Below are 19,292 nucleotides of genomic sequence, written 5' to 3'. Positions count from 1 at the left end.
AGCATGCAAGACACCAGTGGTTCAGATTCACAGTTAAAATACAGCTCAGCCTTCCAACATAAACAGACCAAAGCAACAAGGAAGTCTTGGACTTCTGCAGGGAAGGGACACGATGAGAGCCACAGCTCGGTCCTGCAACATTCCCCACACCTTCTTTACAAGCACACAGTATTTCAATCCCCATGATTGTTTACCAGCATTGTAAGTTTAGAGAGAGAAAGCAGGAACAAAAACCAGTTAAGAGCAATGAAGAGAATTGTAGGGTGAATGATTTGGCTTGGGTAATTATTTCCCAAGAGGTGGGCTGGAAATATATACAAATGAGATTGGATGAAACCTGTAAAACACAGTAAAGAACAATCCTGCAGTAGCAAAAGGGAGACAATAAGGTAGGTGACTTAATGTGTCTATATTGTCTCCACAACTTTTAACTCAGAAAGAGTTTCTCAGTGCAGTCAAAATCATAACACAGGAGAGGGCAGATTTCAGCTCCAGTCTTCCAGAGACCTGCTGCAATTAACAGACAGCGAAGGAGAAGTTATTTTAAAGCCTGATAACATATCCTGGGCAGTTATGCCCTAAGCTGGAAAGGAAAACACTTTGGCTGTGTTTCCCACTGTGGGGACTAGTCTTCAAAGTGAAATGCAAAGTTGGTTGCTGCTATTAGGTGGCAGTAGAACGCTTCAGCCAAAGTTAGAAGGGTGTGATTTTTCTTTCCCCTGAGACAGGCTTTTCCACAGCTGCAGGAAGGCTAAGAGCTATCCCTCCCTTCTCCCCTATGGAGAACACTTTGCTGTACATTTCCAAGTAAAAGCCTTACCTCTTTTATGCACAGTGAGGCAGTCCCAAAGAAAACACATCTATGCTGCTCATCAGATCATCCACAGGGGCATAGAGAAGGTAGTGGCTGATCTGGCGCTACATCAGGAGACATCTGCCAGCAAGATAAAGAGAGATCCTCCTGCTGGGACAGCTAGTACTGCTTTGAGTGGGACAGCTGCTGGACCAAGTGCAGCTGACAGCACTTGCTCTGCCCCAGTTGCACACGAACTAGCTAAACTTCTGTGCGAAGAAAGCCCACGAGAGACAGCAGTGAACCCTTCTGATGGATCAGACAAGGATCCCACAGCCTCCTAGAGACAGAAGATGAGCCTGGTGAGTTTCCCTTCCCCTCTGCGATTTGAGCTCAGAGCATGGTGAAGGAGAGGGAAGCATATTATATTTACTTTTTTAGGGCACCCAGAATAGAAAATCCTCTCTCTCCCTTGGGCTGTCCCTCCTGCTGCCTGCCAGCAATGTTGTCCTGGAACCACTCTGTATACGTTTTGGTGTGGCAACCCCAGTCCACCCCCTTCCACTGCCCCCCCAGCTAGCTTCGGACCTCATTAGCTAATTTTCCTCTTCTAATTATTAAGAGAAGCTTGAGTGAGAAAGCAGCATTAGCATTCCTTGTTTGTTTTCCTGGCACAGACCAATAAAGATCTGCACCTGGACTTTTTATGGTATTCCCTTGCATCAGTAACATTAAATGAAAAAATATTCCAGCAGTGGGAAATTCTGAGTTGAGACCATACACAGAGTCTTTTCTCAAGCATGTCCCACTGATTCCTTAGTGGAGTAAAGCAAAGAGTGGCTTCCGGCATTAGCACTGCTATTAATAAAGGGTTGAAGTTGAATGAAAAAGGTCAGATCTTGCATCATCTTTTCACATAATTAGTCCTTGCATAAAGAAAAGGCGCCCTTGACCTCAGCAGAGTGGTTCCTGCCAACCAGGCAGTGTCTGGCACTAATAAGTAAGGCTAGGTGATAGCGGAATGACATGGCAGGGGCTGATGTAGCTTGTGCAAAGAACCCATTAGCCAGTGCTTATGGCTTTTCCAGAAATGTTACTCTTTGGGCTGACCTCTTCTTGCTTTTTATGATCCCAAAGAAGAACAATTCTGGAAAGAATCTTATTTTTCTTAGAACAGTGTTAGTCACTCTGGCTTTCCAGCTCCAGGGGACTATGCAGAAAGGATGCTGGCTTTGCCTTGTTTGCAAGCACGGGGGTGCTCCAGCTCAGGATGTCAGAAATCAGCAGGCTGCAGACAGGCGCAGTGCATCTGATCAGAGAGCTGTCAGGGACTTGCTCAGCTCTCCAGCACTCACCTGTCAAAATTCCTGAGGTCTGTGGGTTTAGCATCAGAAAGGTACATTTACACCGATACCAACATCAAACACACCAGCTTTTGGAGGAGCAGGCACAGCCACACCACCAGACCCAAAATGCTTACTCATTGATGGCTACAACTTATGCAACAAATCGCAGTATTAGCTCTCAGTGTTAATGTGATAATGGGCTGATGTCTGTGTACTTCCATCATTCCTCTGTAACTGATAGCCCGTTCTTTGTGCTGGGTCTGTAAATCCTCAGGTATGGTCCAGCTAACTAATCCTGAACATGGCGCTGCTCCTTCAAAACACAAACCAGCAGCTTATCAAAAATTCAGGCTCCTTAGTGCATTCCTGGAAAAATTTTGCGTCAGCTTTCTGTTTTGTGGATTGGGTTGGGAGTGCAGGAGGCAGGGAGGAGAGAGAGAGGAGAAAAAAAAGTCTGAATAACCCTATATTCCACTGAGCTGTAAATAAGAACTGGAGAGAGGAAAATGGGAGCTGCACTAAGAAACCATTGCTGGTCTCCAGATCCCTGAACCAGGGGCACCAGGTGACTGGTGGGGTCAGACAGCCTCTCTAAGTACTGCAGAATCTGGCAGGAGTCAGAGATAGGTAGCGAGTTTTGGTTAGGACTCTGAGAGGATGATCCCATTAGGGTTTGGGGAGTTGGGAAAACTCTCATAGCATACATAGCTAGTCAGTAAAAGGGAAGGTAGCAAATGCAAAAACATAGAAACTCTCTCCACAGTGTGGGAGGAGAAGCTGTGCAGGGATCGGCTCTTTTGCCTCAGGCCACCTTGGACAAATTTAGCCTGGTTGAAAGAGGGGGCTAACATGAATCACAAGATCCAATGTCATAAGAGAGACATGGAAAACTTGATGCAGCAGAACAGGAAGATCGATCCAGTGAGGCATTTACTGTATTTCTGAGATGGTATGTCGAAATAAATATTCTCCATGTGGCTCGTTGTACAATTTGACGTGGTTTTAAAAAGATAAGAAGTATTCCAACAGGTGTGGGAATGGACGTAGGTTGCAACGCTCTGGTCTTCTGCAGGGATACAGCCCTCTGCACGACAACGAGGGGGCAGGGGACTCCAGATGCTATGCACAGGCTGAGCTATAAATGTCTTGGCTTCTGTTATGATTTAAGGGACACCGTCTGGGTAAAGCCATCTTTTCCACATGACATTGCCTAGGATGTAAACTGATTCCTGCAGGAAACTCTGCTCTAGAAACTGCTTTCAATTGTCATGTGTGGGGGTTTTTTTTCAAGCTTTGCAGAATGTGCTTGGAGAAAGAAAACAAGCACAGTGAGAGGGAATTGGGATCATAAATCAACAGCACAAGAATGCACCATTCCCTCTCCTAGCAGGAGCCAGAACAACCCTGGGGAGGAGCCCATACCCGAAACAAACACAGCAGATGCCTCCAGGGCTGCAGCAGTACAGTGGAAACACTGGGGAAATTCTGTTTGTCCCGCTTTTCTTTCACCAGCTGCTGGCTGGGAGGGAGCCTGGCTGTGCCTCTGCTCTGCCGGCTTCTGCATCCTGACAGGTGGGGGAGACGGACTGAACCAAACGAGCCTCTGGGGTCACTGCGCTGTGAGAATGGTGAAAACTTGGGTCTCTTCGCAGTAAATGAATGAATGCAAATTGTCTCAGGTCTTCCCTGCCAATATGGCTCTTGCAGTGTGGAAGGAGGAAATCCTAGTGCGATAACTACAGTTCAGACCAGCAAAAAGGACTTTCGGTAGGGCAACTGGAAGCCAATGCACCTTTTTCGCTGGACACTTACTATATCTATGTTTTTGTCAACATAAAAACACAACAAACCCACGCTTGCCTATCTCTCTTGCCTCCCTTAAAAGCAACATGACCATCACAAAAGTTGCTGCTGTAGATCTGGCTGTGGTGCCGTTAAAAGAATTCCTGCCATTTTCTGAGCACTGCTGTTTTCTCTGCTCCTGGTCTCGCAAATGCACAGGATCTGCCTGCTACTTTGTTGGGCTCGATTCAGCCCTCACACAACTCGGGGGGGGGGGGGGGATAACCCTACAAGTATGGTCCTCACATGCCAAAGGCTTTTAACAAGGTCCAATTGCACTAACTTCACCTCCTCCCAGTCCTGTCTTCCTGCTTCCACCCAAATCCTGTTCATGCAGCTTTCCCTGCGTTTTTCTGACTGGTGAGTCAATATCTTCTTGACATCCACCTGACTCCTCACCTCCATGCCCTCCAGAGTTGGGCCTGGGCTTGGAAGAGGACCTGTTGTTTCATACCCATGCTCTCCACCCCACCAGAGAGGCAGGAATTGTTTTGAACATCTTCCAAAACTGCCATCTCCCTGAGACTTAACGGGTACACCTAGTCTGGTAAATTCAATTTGCCTGTGACCGCTCTGGACCGAAGCACCCACCTCTCCTCACAGCCACTGCCGGGAGCAGAACTGGTGGGGGAAGCATCTCAACAGACACCGTTTGCACAAGAGAGAAAACCCTAGCGGGCTGATGGGAAGGTTGTACCTGGGGAGGAGAGGCAGCTCTGGCTCTCTGCTCCGATTGTATCATCCGTTCCCTCTTGTTCTTCCTTTTCTCCCAGATGCTGCATCAACCCCACGCACCTCTTCTGCCACCTCCTGTGGCTGGAGTCCAGGCCACTACTCTTGGCCTGTTCCCACGTGCCAAAGCCCAGTCCTTCATGTAGCACTCAGAGGGAATGTCCCGTTCCTGTTTCCTTCCTGGGCTGCTCACCTGTATCCGCTTGTTACTCAGGGCCAGAGCCCTCCCCAGCCAGCCTGGCTCAGCACACCATCCCCAACAGACCTGAGAGCTGTGACTGCCCCTGAAAACACTCACCATTGTGGCTGACCACTAGTCCACGGCTGGTTGGACCTGTTGCACAGCCCAGCCCATGCCCAGCCATCTGAGATCTATCACATCTAGTTCCCCCAACGGGGAGCTTTCATAGTAACCTGCACTCCTTGCCCATCCTGGAGTTCCTCAGTCAGTGCTGGGCACGAGGATGTTCATCCTCTTCCTTGGGGTAGTGGCTGGAAGCGTGCAGTGCTACCTGCAATGCAAATTGCAGTGAGCTAATTGCAGCTGCGCAGCAAGGACCCGATGCTGTTGCTCTTGGTGACAACGTCAGCACTGAGCGTGAACACCACCAGTGCTCTGAATACAGATGCAGCAAGAAGCCTGAAATATTTAACCAGTGCTCTTACGTAGCCCCTAAATTGAGAGTGCACTAAACCTTCTCCTAAATACCCTTCTTGGCCAGCATCTTCTCACTCACCATTTTACATCCCTAGCATTTGGAAAGCAGCCACTCCCACCAGTGTTATGGAGACTGAAAAGCTGCATTCGCTCCTGTCTCCTTAAGCTGCTGCAGAACTGAGGCTAAGAACGAATCTCCCTTTTGTTTATTACTGAGCCAGTAATAGCCAGCCCTTCCCTTTAAAGCCTCTTGCAAACACTATGTTGGTTCCTTACCTATTGAAGCCTTTCTCCACCTGCCCATGTAATTTTTCCACCCCCAGCCAAATGCAAACAATTTTTCATTGCTGTGCAGGCCCCAAATTTGTTGCCTCCAGCAGAAACAGCTTCCATTGACCAACGTGTTCCTAGACCTGGTGCCATGAAACAAAAATCTCAAAAGAGGAATGAGGTATAACTGAGATCGTCCAAAAACTCCCCAGCTGCGTAGTCCCTTTCATTTCCCAAGACTGCTAACAAATGACAGTATCCCAAACAACATCAATGATCTCCTTGAGCAAAAATGCCCTCAAACAGCCCAGGTTTTGCCGGCAATCACCATCTGCCTCCTGAGCACTCTTGCCTGGCAAAGGATTTGGTTACAGGAATGAGCTGCAGAAAGGAGGAAGAGGACACGCCTGTTCTTATGGCGTAGGAAACATAGAATCATAGAATCGTTTAGGTTGCAAAGGACCTTTAAGATCATCAAGTCCAACTGTTAGCCTAGCACTGCCAAGTCCACCACTAAACCATGTCCCTAAGCACCACATCTACACGTCTTTAAAATACCCCCAGGGATGGCGACTCAACCACTTCCCTGGGCAGCCTGTGCCAATGCTTGACAACCCTTTCAGTGAAGAAATTTTTCCTAATATCCAATCTAAACCTCCCCTGGCGCAACTTGAGGCCATTTCCTCTTGTCCTATCACTTGTTACCTGGGAGAAGAGACAGACACCCACCTCACTACAACCTCCTCTCAGGTAGTTGTAGAGAGCGATAATGGGGTAGCCAACGGGCTGGTGAGAGGAGAATGAATACCTCTTGCTTCCTCTCAAGCTCATGTGCCATTCCCACCGCATGTCTGACCCTACCTTGCTCCCTGCAGCCCCAGCCTCCCTCTGACAAGACCTGCCACGCATTCCTGTGCCAGCGGTAGGTGTCTGGACCCTGCGAACGCTCACCACGTGGAGGTGGTGTAAAGCACAGGGCGTTCAAGCAGCAAGCTAAGATGAACGGTCCTGTTCTAACTCCTGGATTCCACCAGTTTTTAAAAACTTCACTTAGGGAAAAAAAAAACCCCAACCAAAAAACCAACCCAAACCCCTCCATTTCTCTACTTAGCAATCCATTACATACCCAGACCCCAGGGCCCTGCCACCGTATGCAGGGCCCGTGGCTCCTCTGCTGGGAAAGGGCTGTGCTCAGCCAGGCAGCTCTGCCTGGGGACAAGGTTTTATTTGCCTACGGCCACATTTTCTCACTCCACAGCAAGCAAGGTGGCTCTGCAGACTGCCCTGGACTTGGGCAGGCTGCCCTGCTGCGGCTCTCCTAACAGAGCACCCCGGTCACAAACGCTCTGCTGCAGCCACTCACAAGCTTCCACAAGGGAAGAGGTTGTTCATTCCCCACTTACCTGATCCTGGAGGACCCAGCCTCGCCTCTGGAGAGTGCAAGGGGAGATGGGTGATGCAGGGAGCAGGGAATCCCTGAAAGAGAAGGCTTTAACTCCACTGACTGCATGGGAGACCTACCCAGCTGCATGCAGACTCTCAGGGGGCAGTAGGATATGCCAAGAAGAAAACATCTGTGCCAGGACATCAGGAGTTAGCTGGGCGTGCAACAAGATCCAGGACTGCATTCCTGCATCAACCAAAGGCAGGTGTTTGCTGTGAAAGCCCAACTCTCCCTTACAGCCCTGAACACTCTCACCTGCACTGTCTCCTGCGATGAACACCAGCAGGAGTTTGTTTGGGGGACTGGTCTCTGCTCCAAAGCCTCAGCAGTTGTACGACATTCACACCAAGACGTGAGCCTGGGTTTCCTGCCGTGCCCCATGCGGTGTTGCTACCTACACACCTTCCTTTCCCACCAGAGTTTGGATTTGGCAGCAGGTCGGGTCTGGCCCTGCAGCCTTTGGGCATGACTGGTTTAGCAAAGCCAGCAAAGAGGGAGCAGCCCTGCCCTCACCAGGAACGCCACTCCCCAAGGCTAGCGAGGGAAGACAGGACAACAACCCAGCCAAGCCCTTCCCGGAGCCAAGGGAGGGAAGTGAGGTTCAAGACTGGCTAATGAGGTTGTGTACCATCTGCTGGGCTTGCCATCTCCAAGCAACTGGACTTGGTGCTTCAGACACAAACCGCAGCGCTCCCGCTCTCCCCTCCGCGTTTTGCGGCTTGCTTCCCTTCTCCTTTGTGGCTCTTGTTCTTCTCCCACAGAAAGCGACTTGGACCTTAACCACCAGCAGCCCGAAAGCTGCCACCTTCCAGATAATAAACGGTGCCAGTAGCCTTGACACCAACTTTTAATTCCAACCCAGATGGCTGGAAGTTCAGTCGATAAAGACGAAGCACGTCAGTGGAGCAGACTTTTGTACCACATTCAGCTTGGTACTGCTTTGCATTTGGATTAGCATTTTAAATCATTCAAAGGTGTCAGTGACCGACAACTAAGTGAATTTGAACCTGGTTTACAGACAGGTCTCGAAATGTATTTTCACATGGGGAACAGTGACAGAACGACTGTTCCCTGGAAGGTTGTGAGGGGACTGGCTCTTGATGCTATGGTGTTTCATTCTATCTTTTAAAAGGGTGATTGGGATGAAACTATAAAAGTCCCATTGATAATGTTTGCAGGAATTACAACAGGAGGGAGCGATGGTTAAACTGGACAACTGCAGCCTCCGCACAGAAGGGTGAATGCAACCCTCAGGTAAGGAGGATGTTCTCTAGTACCTTTATTTGACACTGGGGAGACTGTTGTAGGAAACCTCTGGCTAGTTTTGGTACCCACTGCCTGAAGATAGCGTTAAAAACAATTGCAGAGGAGATACAATTAGAAAGATTAGAAAGGTGTGAAGGAGATGAAGATCCTCTTGCAGTCAGCTTAGCAAGAAGTTATGAGGTGACTGGGTCCCGATCAAGGGGCTCTGACATTCAGAAGTGAGACCCGAGACCGGAGCAGAGGGTTCCTGTGCAAAGACAGTGCAGAAAGAGAGCCCACAGCTCACATTCGTGGTGAGAGAAGTTCAGAAGAGACAGGAAGCCCCAGTGCACGTGCATCTAGAAAAGAAAAGTGCCCAAGGATAATTAACCACCACCCCAAATACTGAGGATTGTGATGAACTCCCCATCAGCAGCAAACTTTAAATCAATAAACTCACCTAGCGAGGTGCTGTATAGTTCAGGCAGTGATGCCTTTGTGGGTGTAACTGGCCACTCTTAATGCCAGGGGCCTGACTGGTTGAGCAGAGCAGCCCTGGTCTTGGCACGAGTTAGATGCAGCCCAAACCCTGGTGATGTGGGACCACCGTAAGTGAAGGGACAGCAGCTGGTCACCTGTGTTGCTTCTGGGGTGGCCAGGCTGTAGACAGCTGCCTGGCCCTGTCATCCTGGCATCCCAGTGCTTGCCACAGCAGCAGAGGCTGAACAAAACAAGACCTGTGCCCCCATCAGAGAGCCAGGGCAGGCTGGCACCTGCTTTGAGGGGCACAGCTTCAGCACCTAGGAAGGGCAAGAACAGTCCCCAAACTTAGTCCAGGGGAGCCAGCAAGCAGAGCAGGGGTTGGAGGGAGCCTAATGCAACACTTGCACAGTGTGGAGCCATCAAGGGCATCAACTGTCCTGTCACCGCTGGCTGCCCGGTCCAGGGAGCAGGGGACACCTCGCTCTGCAGGAAGCGCCAGGCTTCACCTACTCAGCCGTTTAACACACCGACCAGTTTGGTACCAGCAGCCTCTTCTCCAGTCCCGGCTGAATTTGGGCACAGGCAGCCTTTCTACTAAACCAAGGTCTCCCCCTGAGCAGCCGCCTGGAGGCAGCTGTCCCTGTGCCCCAGCGCACCCCGGTCCCGGACACCCCTTCCAGCCCCGCTCCTACCTCTACTGGAGCAGCTCCAGAGCAGAGGGTCCAGCCCGGAGCCCAGCAGGGGAGATTTCATGGGGACAACCACGGCTTGTGGCACACGAACAAACCAAGAGGAGCCTCTTTGCAATATAAATTTGTTTTTATTGAAGCAGCAGTCACATGACCTCGCATCTAGCCTTTAGGATAGCGACAGAATGGATTCGGCCAGGTCAGCCAGCCCAAAAAAGGATTTTTTTTTTTTTTTCTTTTTTCTTTTGCGCTAATAGACATGTCATGTTTAATACATACATTATCCAGTACCGGAAACCCAACTCAGAGATAGCTACGTGCTGATTTGCTGGAGGAACGGTCCACTGGACGTGGTCTCGACAAACTTTACAGATCACCACCAAATAACATTACTAATGGGATCAAATGATAAAAAAAAAAAAAGAAAACAAAACCCACAAACAATCATGAGTGCAGGATTCAAAGCCAGCAGTTTACACAGGTTCTTAAGTTCATATCTATAGGTGGACAGTAAAGGAAGATTGGCTGGTTTTAATTTGAAATATTTATGTCCCAGGGTTCCTCTCTCCATCAAATCAAACGGTATCATAGACAAGCTGGCATCTCTTGAAAAACAGCATGGAATAACACAGCTCATTTAAGAAAACATGCTTATTTCTTGTGGTTTTTCTTTTAATTATTATTACAAAGATTCATGTCCACCTATTCTTGCGGAGTGGAAAGAGGCATGAGGGCAAGGAACAAGGGGTGGAGAAGGGAGAGGAGGAAAGAAAGGGGCAAGTTTTTGAAATAAAGACCACACACTTGGTATTTTTTAAATTTCATTTCCAGGCTAACCTACTTTTTATTTAATGCAAATTACAGTACCAGTTAACTATTTCCGAACCGAGTCACACAGAACAAAACATATTTACAAGGGGAATGGGGCGGGGGAAATAATAAAACATTAAGCATACTTTCCACAAAAAAAGTTTATATTTAAAATGAAAAAAAAAAAAAAAATCAGTCACAGAGGCATTCAAGTAGTAATAATGTTATACAGGTTTTGCTTTTCCTTTAAATCAAGACAGATTTGCACAAGTGTATGCAATAGTTTGTATACAACCCACAGTCCTTAATATATATATATATATTTTTAGATTTCTGTTTTTAAGATGGAAGTGGTCACGCTAATTGGTGTGTACAGGCCCAAGTGATCCATCAGCAACACATTAATGAACGCAAATTTTACAGGCAAGCAAATTATATATATATAAATATATTTTATATATATATATATATATATATTAAAAATAAATTGAGAAAGACCAACACAAGGAAGCTACTTTTCTCGAGCTAACCCCTTAGGTACTGTTTTCCTTTCCTGTCGTTTTGCTGTTATTGCAGTGTTGCAAAACGAAGCCAGCTACAACCAGAACTGGCTGAGAGCCCCGTGGAAATCAGCTGCCACCCCAGGGGTACCCGCTGGCAGTCTCTGAAAGGCAGAGCCCGGACTGAATACCCTACTGTGCTTTTCCTCATCGGCTTTTCCTTTTTCTCCATGGTGGCTGAGGTTCCTAGTACAGGAGTACGAGTCTGATAGGCTGCTTGACTTCTACTTTTCCAAGTACTGAAAACCAGGGGGAAATTTAAGTTGCAAGTCACAGGCCATTATTTTAGGTAAAGCTTGGCTTCAAAATAAGGGGACAAAGTGTTCAGGGATCTTCTACCAGCCAATTTTCTTTTGCAGGTCATTTTTTTTTCCCTAGCAAGGTAGATAAAACTTTAATATTAAAGAACACCAGCGTCTTGACCAGGTGTCTTCGGGGGAGACAGACTGCGATCGAGTCCGGCTCAGAGACCCACGCCACAGCAGGGCGGATGTAAAGGACAGATCAAGACCAGACTGGGTTGAAAACAAGCCCGAAAGAGAGTAAAAGAAGAGAGGGACAGCTCTGAGCGGACTGCTGCCAACAGCTTGGCATCACTGACCTTCGTGTCACCAGAAAGAAAGTGCAGCCTCTGCTTCACTGGAATGAACACGAGATGCTTCGAAATAAAACAGCAACCTTTGGTTTGGTAAAGAGTTAAGTGTTTTCCCATTCAAGACAATCTTATGTGGAATACTAACAAGGTAGTAAAACACAAGCAAACTAGTTTTAGAAACAAGGCCTTCGTGCTGGGCACAAGAAATCAAGAGTCATGTTAAACTTATCTCAAGAAAACAAAAGTGAGTTTGGGGAGGGGCATGGGGGAAGAACAGGGAGAAGAGAAAGGGAACAGAAAGCCCCCCGGCAGAAAAAACCACCGCGGTCTCCTACAGCAATGCCCCTGCTCCTACCGTGGCCGAACGGCTCCGAGCGCAGCACGGCTGCGGGGTGCGGAGGGCTTCCCCTCCCGGGGGTCCTTTCCGCCCCTGGGCCCAGCCGCTGCCCCCAGCACAGCCGCAGGGAGGGTGGAAAGGCCAAGCCTAATGGAAGCTGCTGCTGCCCAGATGACTTCTGGGTGCAGGACTGGGGGAAAGAGACGAGCAAAGTCTAAAAGAGCTGCTAGGGCAAGTGTCCGAATGAAAGCGGTCACTGCTAGAGGGAGGAGAGGGCAGGGTGGGCAACTTGGAGACATCCAGAACAAAGCCACGGCTCCAATGAAATGAAGGAGGGTGGAGATGGTTTCCTTTCGTTCCGCTGCTGATCAGGGTATCACCGAAACATTACAGCACTCAAAGAGTTAGAAAGCAGGGGGGGAGGGGAACAAAGATGCAGGTTTGGGGTGGGAGACATCGTTAATAAAGGAGGAGGGGGGGAGAAGGGAAATAAAATTCAAAAAATCATGGAAGCGAAGGCACTCCAAACTATATAGATACACTATACATCGCTAGAGTTATTGTTACAATAATACAGGCCGGTACCTACTGTACAGAGTTAAAACTATATGGCTTTAAAAAGCTCGTCTACATTTTGTCTGATTATTAAACAGAATCACTGCCCTGAACAGTAACTTTTTGCTCATTAATAACAGTTCCTGGGTCCACATATTTACATACAAAACAATAGAACTCAAAATTCAAAAACAACCAAAAATAATAATGTACAAGCTTGAATTTGGTGAGGAGCTTTTTTTGTTGTTGTTTTTTTTTTTTGTGGTTTTTTTTTTTTCTTCTTATTTACAAAAAAGGTTATTCAAAGACCTGGATCTAACTTGTATAAAAGAGTGTGTGATCCTGCCATGATCCTTGAAAAAAAGAAATAAAACCAGAGGGGCACCCCCGACCCTCCTCCCAGCCTAACACACACACACAAGACGCACACAGATGCCGGCACAGTCACAAAACCAGAGAAAAGCTCTTAACTCCCCTCTGCCAGTCTTAAACAAAAAGATAAAATAAAAAAGAAGAAAAGCCACATTTCCTGGCACAAGCAGCAGTTTTTCTTCATTATTTTTATTACCTTTTTTTTTTTAAAGACTCTGTAATTTACTGCCTCCAAATAACAGCGTCTGTGGCCAATGCTTCAGCAGTCTTGCCTATGCAGCAATCCATACCTTGCCACTGTCCTACTTTTGAGTCTCCTGCATCTATTTGGATCACTGGGTCAACCAAGCCCCTTCACTTACCTTTCAGGACACCGACTAGCTGAGCTCTTGCATTAAGATGCGATTCAGCCCTTTCTATTAAGTTGCATGTAAGGATTTGGAAAGCCTTCTGCTTCTAAACGTGGGTGTGCTTTCCTTTGCAGCCAGCCAGAATTTAACAACAGCTAAAAGCTTTAAAGCCTTGGGTGTTTTTTTTTTTTGTGTGTGCCCGACAGCAAATCGCCAAGCGGTATAGCATGAGGGTTTACCAGTTTCACGGTAGGCGGTCACTCACCTCTTGAAACAGCTCCTGCCTCGCCGAAACCCCCTGTGTGTCAGGCAGGAGGGAGAGAGCAGGGCTTTTATCAGTTCCAGGACTGGTAAGAGACAGTTTCCAAAAAATCCCGCGTCAACAGGATAAAAGGTGCAAGAAGAAATGCACTGAACTCGTGAGCAAAACCCCTGCCGCCCCTGCGGCGGCTGAGCTTGCCAAAGCCGATACTGCCAGTTACCCCTGGGCCGCACGAAGGTCCACACATTCCCAAAAAGCAACTGCTTGCCTTAAAGATCCGCAGGTCGAATAACAGCTCGATAAGCACCAAAGGCGACTACAGTTTCTCTGAAGGAAGATAAGGCCGGAGTGGACACCAACTGCAAGCCTATGACAAGATCAGGTCTCCAAAAGTCTCATTTCTACGCCGCGGCTGCGTCCGGCCGCTTATCTGACCCCTTTCCCGAGGAATATTGCTTTGACTTCAGGAAGAGAGACGTGGATGCTCACACCACGCGCCGTCGCAGGGAGGAAACCCGGACCCTGAACAGATGGACTAGAACAAGCATTCACCTCATGCTTCAGTCAGACTGTTTCGAGATCATAGACAAAATAAAAAAAAGCAGTATTGTATCTATGTATACATGTATATATTTATATAATATATATACACACACACTCATATATAGCCAGCTTTCCTACAAGTCAGCAGGTACAAATTACTGTTGAGAGCACTCGGATGCGTATTTTATTGATATTCTACCAATGTAAAAACATAATGGAGACATGGCAACACGCATCAATAAATAAAGATCAAAAAAGCAAGAGGTTAAAAAAAGATGAAATTAAATACAGATTCTAGCTGTGGATTTAAAAATCAGAACTATCATAGAATGTGGCATCCTGCAAGTTAAAACTGCAGTTAAAAAAATATTACAAAATAAACCAGTAGACTGTTACAGTTCACATTATAAACCCTGGTGTCCTTTTCCTGTACACACCTTGGGAAAGGGAAGCCTGTTCAAATCAAGAGCCTGGGGGGTGAAAAAAAAAAAAGAAAAAAAAACCACAAACAAACCACCCAAGCTTTCACAGTGGCCACCTTCCAAAAAGTCCCTTAACATCCCCGGCTGGGCCCCTGCCTCCTCCGAGGATTTTGTTCGTCCGCTCTTCTCTGCTGAAGATGGGAGCTGACCGGCTGCCTCCGCTGGCCGTTTTGCCCTGTACCGGCCCACGACACAGGCGCCAGGAGCTCCAGCTAGGCAAAGGAGCTGCTTCAGTAAAGCTAACCGCTTGTGTTGTGCATGTGTGTGTATTATATTATATATAACCCACTTGGGTAAGGCTTTTCCCATAATGAAGCTGCAGGTTTCTTCATTGCTAGCACTGATTTTTAAAATGAAAGGCTTCCACTAGCGGTTCAAGCCTTAGACACACGGCAAACCCTCCCTCCCACCCACCCCACGGCAACCTATTTTCCTACCACATCGCCCGCTCCCCATACCGAGCCGGGGCAGTTCTTCAGACAACCTGGGATATGGATTCACTGACAAGAAACGCTGAGCTCTGTTGAATGACCCCTGCTAAGCTCCCGACCAAATTCAAGCTGTGCACTACATCAAAGTCCGAAACTTCACTTAAAAAGAAAATAAAAAAAGAGGTTAAAAAAAAGAACTTCAGCAGAGAATGAGGTTTGGGGGTTTTTGTTTTTGTTTTGTTTTTTTCCTTCTTTCTGTTGTGGGAGGGGGCATGAGGCAAGAGTCCTGGTTTTGAAGTACACAACAGCAAACTTCCAACATGAAGAGATTGTCGAGGGGAGAGACATTGGTGTGTTGTATTGCTCCACTTTCCCTCCTCCCCCCACCTAGTCCCCTGCCCCGGACACCCTGCAGAGTGAGAATACAATGAAACTGGTTTGTATTTATAGATATTTTACAAGGTTAAATAAGAACAACAATAATAATAATAAAAAATTGAACACTAAAATGAACAGGTTGGTTGGTTGTTGGTTTTTTTTTTTTTTTCCTCTTTTTAATTTTCTTTCCAAATGTGACCAGTGTTGCTGAGCAAGACTCAAATTACTGGTGATTTTTCCTGTGCAGCTGGCTGCTTGGTACCGGTTCAGGTGGAGTTGGAGGCTGATGCTGTAGCTACACTATTGGTCTGAACTCGTTCTCCTGCGTTAACATCTGCAAACAACAGGTGAGAGGAAGGGAAGAGAGAAAAACAACCAATATTACCTCCAAAATACAGATACATTTGGAACAACAGCTATGACATTCTCCGCACAGGGAAACCCACAACTCCCACCGAGGTGCCATTCGGTTAGGATGCTCTCCTGACTTCAGGGGGTGCAGATGGAACAGTTTGGTCTGGGAAGAGGGTGGGAATATGGTCTTTAAGGCACCTCAAGGGCTGAGGGTTGCAGGCTGGCACGTGAACACCCAGCTGGGCTCTAGCAGATTTTGCAGGACGCAACATTGCTCGCGCAGCGGTAAGTTGCCCATGTTACATTCCAGTAACTTTAACCGAAAGACAAGGCACACTGCCGTTGCCAAAGTTAACGCATCAACCATCCATGGCCACTACAAGGTTTCACGTCGGTACCGAAGTTTCATATTGTTAGGCCTTCTTATAGCAAAGGCATCTGTTAATTGAGTAAATGAGCGCAGACAATGAATGTGACGAGCCTGCTTCCCTGGCAGGAACAGCTTGTGTGTTAATGTGTAATTCATGCACTTGTTGCCTCAGAAAACATCTTTCAAATCTACTGCTTTATTCTGTGTTGCTCAACCAAAGTTGGATCTGCCACCCTCTGAACTGCTGAAGCAGATTAACATCAAGGCCTGAAGCCAGTGACAAGGTTTACGCAAGCATACGACATTGATAGAGGACTGGGTCTCTGCAGTAAGTGGTCTCCAACATCTTCTTGTCTCTGGAAGGGACAGTGCTCCATAAAGAGACAAGTCACAGGTTCATGGGCGCGTGTCAAAGTGCATTCCAAAAAAACACAGGGTTTGCAAAGAAATACTAAAGGAAATCCACTGTAACTGTGTTTTCACAGGCCACATGCATCAGATATTTTCTCTAAAAAAATAGTTCCTAGTATTAGAAGAGTTGGTAGGGGAAAAAAAATGCACCGACTTCATCTGGAACCATCCTATGCAGTATCTAATTAGCACAGTCACAAAAAGGAAAGTGGATGAATGGTTAAACACATAAAATACTCAACACAATAAATACAGGATGGGAAAAAGATATTAAGTGAGGTTTTCTACAAGAGACCGTCATGCATTTCTCCCTCTTAATTTAAGTAAGGTTAACTGCAAAGCTATCAATACTGCAACAGGAAAAAAAAAGACTTAGTATCTCAGTACAGAAGAGGGCAGACTGGGTAAACAATGCATTCAAAAGACATGGGGAAAAGGGCTTATAAAAAGAAAGAATAGATTCACTGACCTCAGACTGAAGGACAGTATGACTAGCATAAACAACAGACACGACAAAATACAACTGGTGGGCAGTGGGGGTGCAGTCATACTTCTCCAGCACAGAAGAGCTCGCGAGGCAATGCAGCTGGGCAACGCTCTACAGTCACCTGTTCACGAAACCCCTCTGCTCTCCTGCCGCATTGACCTGACCATAGTTGGAAGTGCAGCCATGAGCAAAGGCAATGAAATGAATGAGAGAGTAGAGATGGGCAGCACTTGCTGGGTGACAGATTAAGTAACATACACAGACAATGGCAACAAAAATAGGAAATCAAAGAAACAACAGCATCCAGGAATACAAGGGACAAGTAGGAAGTGCTCATGCAGTTAAAGCACCAAGGCAGCATGACGACAGTACCAGTGTTATTTGGAAAGCTAGCCTTGCACACAAGAGACGCCCTTCTACGTGGAGAATTACCCTGGAGGAGCAATTCCCCAATCCCACATGCATGCAGACCAACAATGACGACGGAAATCAAAAGCGACCTAGCCAGACAGGTAAATAGTTTCCACACTTTAAACTCTCACTGTGCCTGTTCTAAATTCATTTTCAGGTAAGGATAAACTCCAGTCAATGCAACATCTGCTGCGCCTGATGCAAGCAGTCCAGCTGGAGTCTGTACTGTTAGCAGAGGATTTCTCTGTATGTGTACAAAAAGTGCTTGTATTTCATTTGCTGAAATGAAATGTGCCCTTTGATCTCCTATTCCTGAAGACAGCAGAGGCTGAAATTGTTATCATTACATTGCTACTGAGTAGAGATAAAGAAAAAAAGAGGAGGGGATGGAGCTACTTCATGTAACATATGTAACGTATGCTCTTCTTCTGTCATCACTCTAATGGGGGAGTTCCTGAGAAATATATATGCCACATGTTAAAAAGGAAATAAACCAAGTGACACAGCCCAAGACCATTTACATGGGGCTTTTCACAACAATATATAGAAGTCCACCCAGGCTGGGACAGAGTGCAGAGCCTGCTCAAGGCTGTACTGGCTCCAAACCTGCAAGAAAATGCACTGTTTTGACATTCCAGCTTGTTCTTTGACTCTGCATCCACAAGACATTTGGGGAACCAAGAGGGCTTGTTCCAGCACCTCTTTGCTGCAGCGCCAGAAAAAGAGCAGAACTGGAGTATGAGGGCCTCTGGACATTCACTTACTTCTCCTCACCATGAGAAATCGGTATTTGGGCATTAGAGAAGAAAATCTAGGCCTTCAGCAATGTTGCTAGAACACCTGCTTTGCAAAGCAGTGGCCTGTGCCACCGTGGAAGCCCTGCTGGGGAGCGAAGCTAGGAGCTGACATGCAGCTTTCTGGTATGAGACAGATGACTGACTACACAGCAGACTGTGGCTCAAGGTCAGGGCAGCCTCTTTACCCTAAACTACCAACCTGACACCTCTGCCTGTGTGGGCAAAGAAACCACATTAGGGCTTAAGTGTCAGCCGCTTCCAAAACTTCTTCCAAACAGAGGGCAAAAGTATCTCTCAGTGTGGAGCACCTCCTCCAATTCAGCTTCTCCCTCTGAGGAATGCCTCAGCTTTCTTGGAGGGTACGTGACACTCCTTAGAAACCTCCTGGAAAGGAAAGATGGGGCTACAGTTCAAAAAAAGACAGAGATGCCAACTCAGTCTGAGAAAGCCCATTAGCACTAATGACAGCATTAGTTGGTTGGACTTGTAATGCTGACAGACTGTACTGCTCATCTGCAAAGATACAGAAACAAAACTACCACCAGCCTGGGAGTCCTCACAGGACAGCTGGGGAGACAAGTGAAAGGAGGAGAAAAGCATGGTTTTCCTATTGTGCCTGCCTGTGGATGTAGAAATCCAGGGCTCAGAGCAAAACTGGCAAGCCTGAAATGTGCAAGTTTTACTCCCCTGTCTGTCATGCACTCATCCCTGTACTGAGCTTGCAGAAGCCTGAGCAAATTGCTTGCCCCTCTTCTCGTGGTTAAGAAAAAAACTTTTCCAAAATTCCTTCAATGGGAATACCGTAAATGCACTGAATTTTTGTTTTATGGAGCACTGTGGTATTTTTCAACTGCCACACATTGGCAGGTAACACCAGCTCTAATCCGTTTTGTTGCTGAAAGTTCAGGCACACCATTGCATTTGGGATTACATGGGATCAACACAGCAGGATGCCTAAGACGATGACCCCAGCATCCCTGCTGGCACAACTTCCCTACAGATGGCAATTATGCTCTTCCCATCTTAACGCTGACTAACAGAGAGGTAAATACTGCTGCTGGCTGATCCAGGAAGAAAAACATGTAGTCACACAAGCAGATATGCTTTTGTCTTGGTGTGCATGCTCCCCTCTCAAATGCTGTGGGGCTACATGGCTATGAAACCATCCTCCTCCTTCTCCTCCAGCTAGATCAAGTCAGCATCTGCATGAATAAAGCTGCACTGGCATTTTTAATCAGTGGCCAGCATAATTCACAGAAAGCTGGCACACCATTTTAAGCAGGGG

At 47.1% G+C, this 19,292-nt stretch overlaps 2 protein-coding genes across 12 annotated transcripts in view; one reads left to right on the top strand and one right to left on the bottom strand.

The window, feature by feature from the left end:
- Nucleotides 1–3,992, top strand: part of CFAP91 (cilia and flagella associated protein 91) — a 34,365-nt gene extending 30,373 nt beyond the window's left edge. For 3 of the 10 annotated variants that reach the window (XM_075512243.1, XM_075512183.1, XM_075512244.1), the window contains 2 exons: nucleotides 836–1,155; nucleotides 3,819–3,992. In XM_075512243.1, the coding sequence (XP_075368358.1) occupies nucleotides 836–1,137 (302 nt within the window). In that variant the 3' untranslated portion in view covers nucleotides 1,138–1,155; nucleotides 3,819–3,992. The other 7 variants (XR_012777164.1, XM_075512222.1, XM_075512193.1 and 4 more) reach the window with 7 other exon arrangements.
- An 11,339-nt stretch (nucleotides 3,993–15,331) lies between these two features.
- Nucleotides 15,332–19,292, bottom strand: part of GSK3B (glycogen synthase kinase 3 beta) — a 156,139-nt gene continuing 152,178 nt past the window's right edge. For both annotated transcript variants that reach the window (XM_075512366.1, XM_075512377.1), the window contains one exon: nucleotides 15,332–15,511. In XM_075512366.1, coding sequence (XP_075368481.1) covers nucleotides 15,444–15,511 — 68 coding nt within the window. In that variant the 3' untranslated portion in view covers nucleotides 15,332–15,443. The remainder of the gene's footprint in view (nucleotides 15,512–19,292) is intronic.

This window comes from Mycteria americana, chromosome 1 (genome assembly GCF_035582795.1).
Source record: "Mycteria americana isolate JAX WOST 10 ecotype Jacksonville Zoo and Gardens chromosome 1, USCA_MyAme_1.0, whole genome shotgun sequence".
NCBI lineage: Eukaryota > Metazoa > Chordata > Aves > Ciconiiformes > Ciconiidae > Mycteria > Mycteria americana.
Note: the sequence above shows the minus strand (reverse complement) of the source record. Positions and strands in the feature narration are given on the sequence as shown.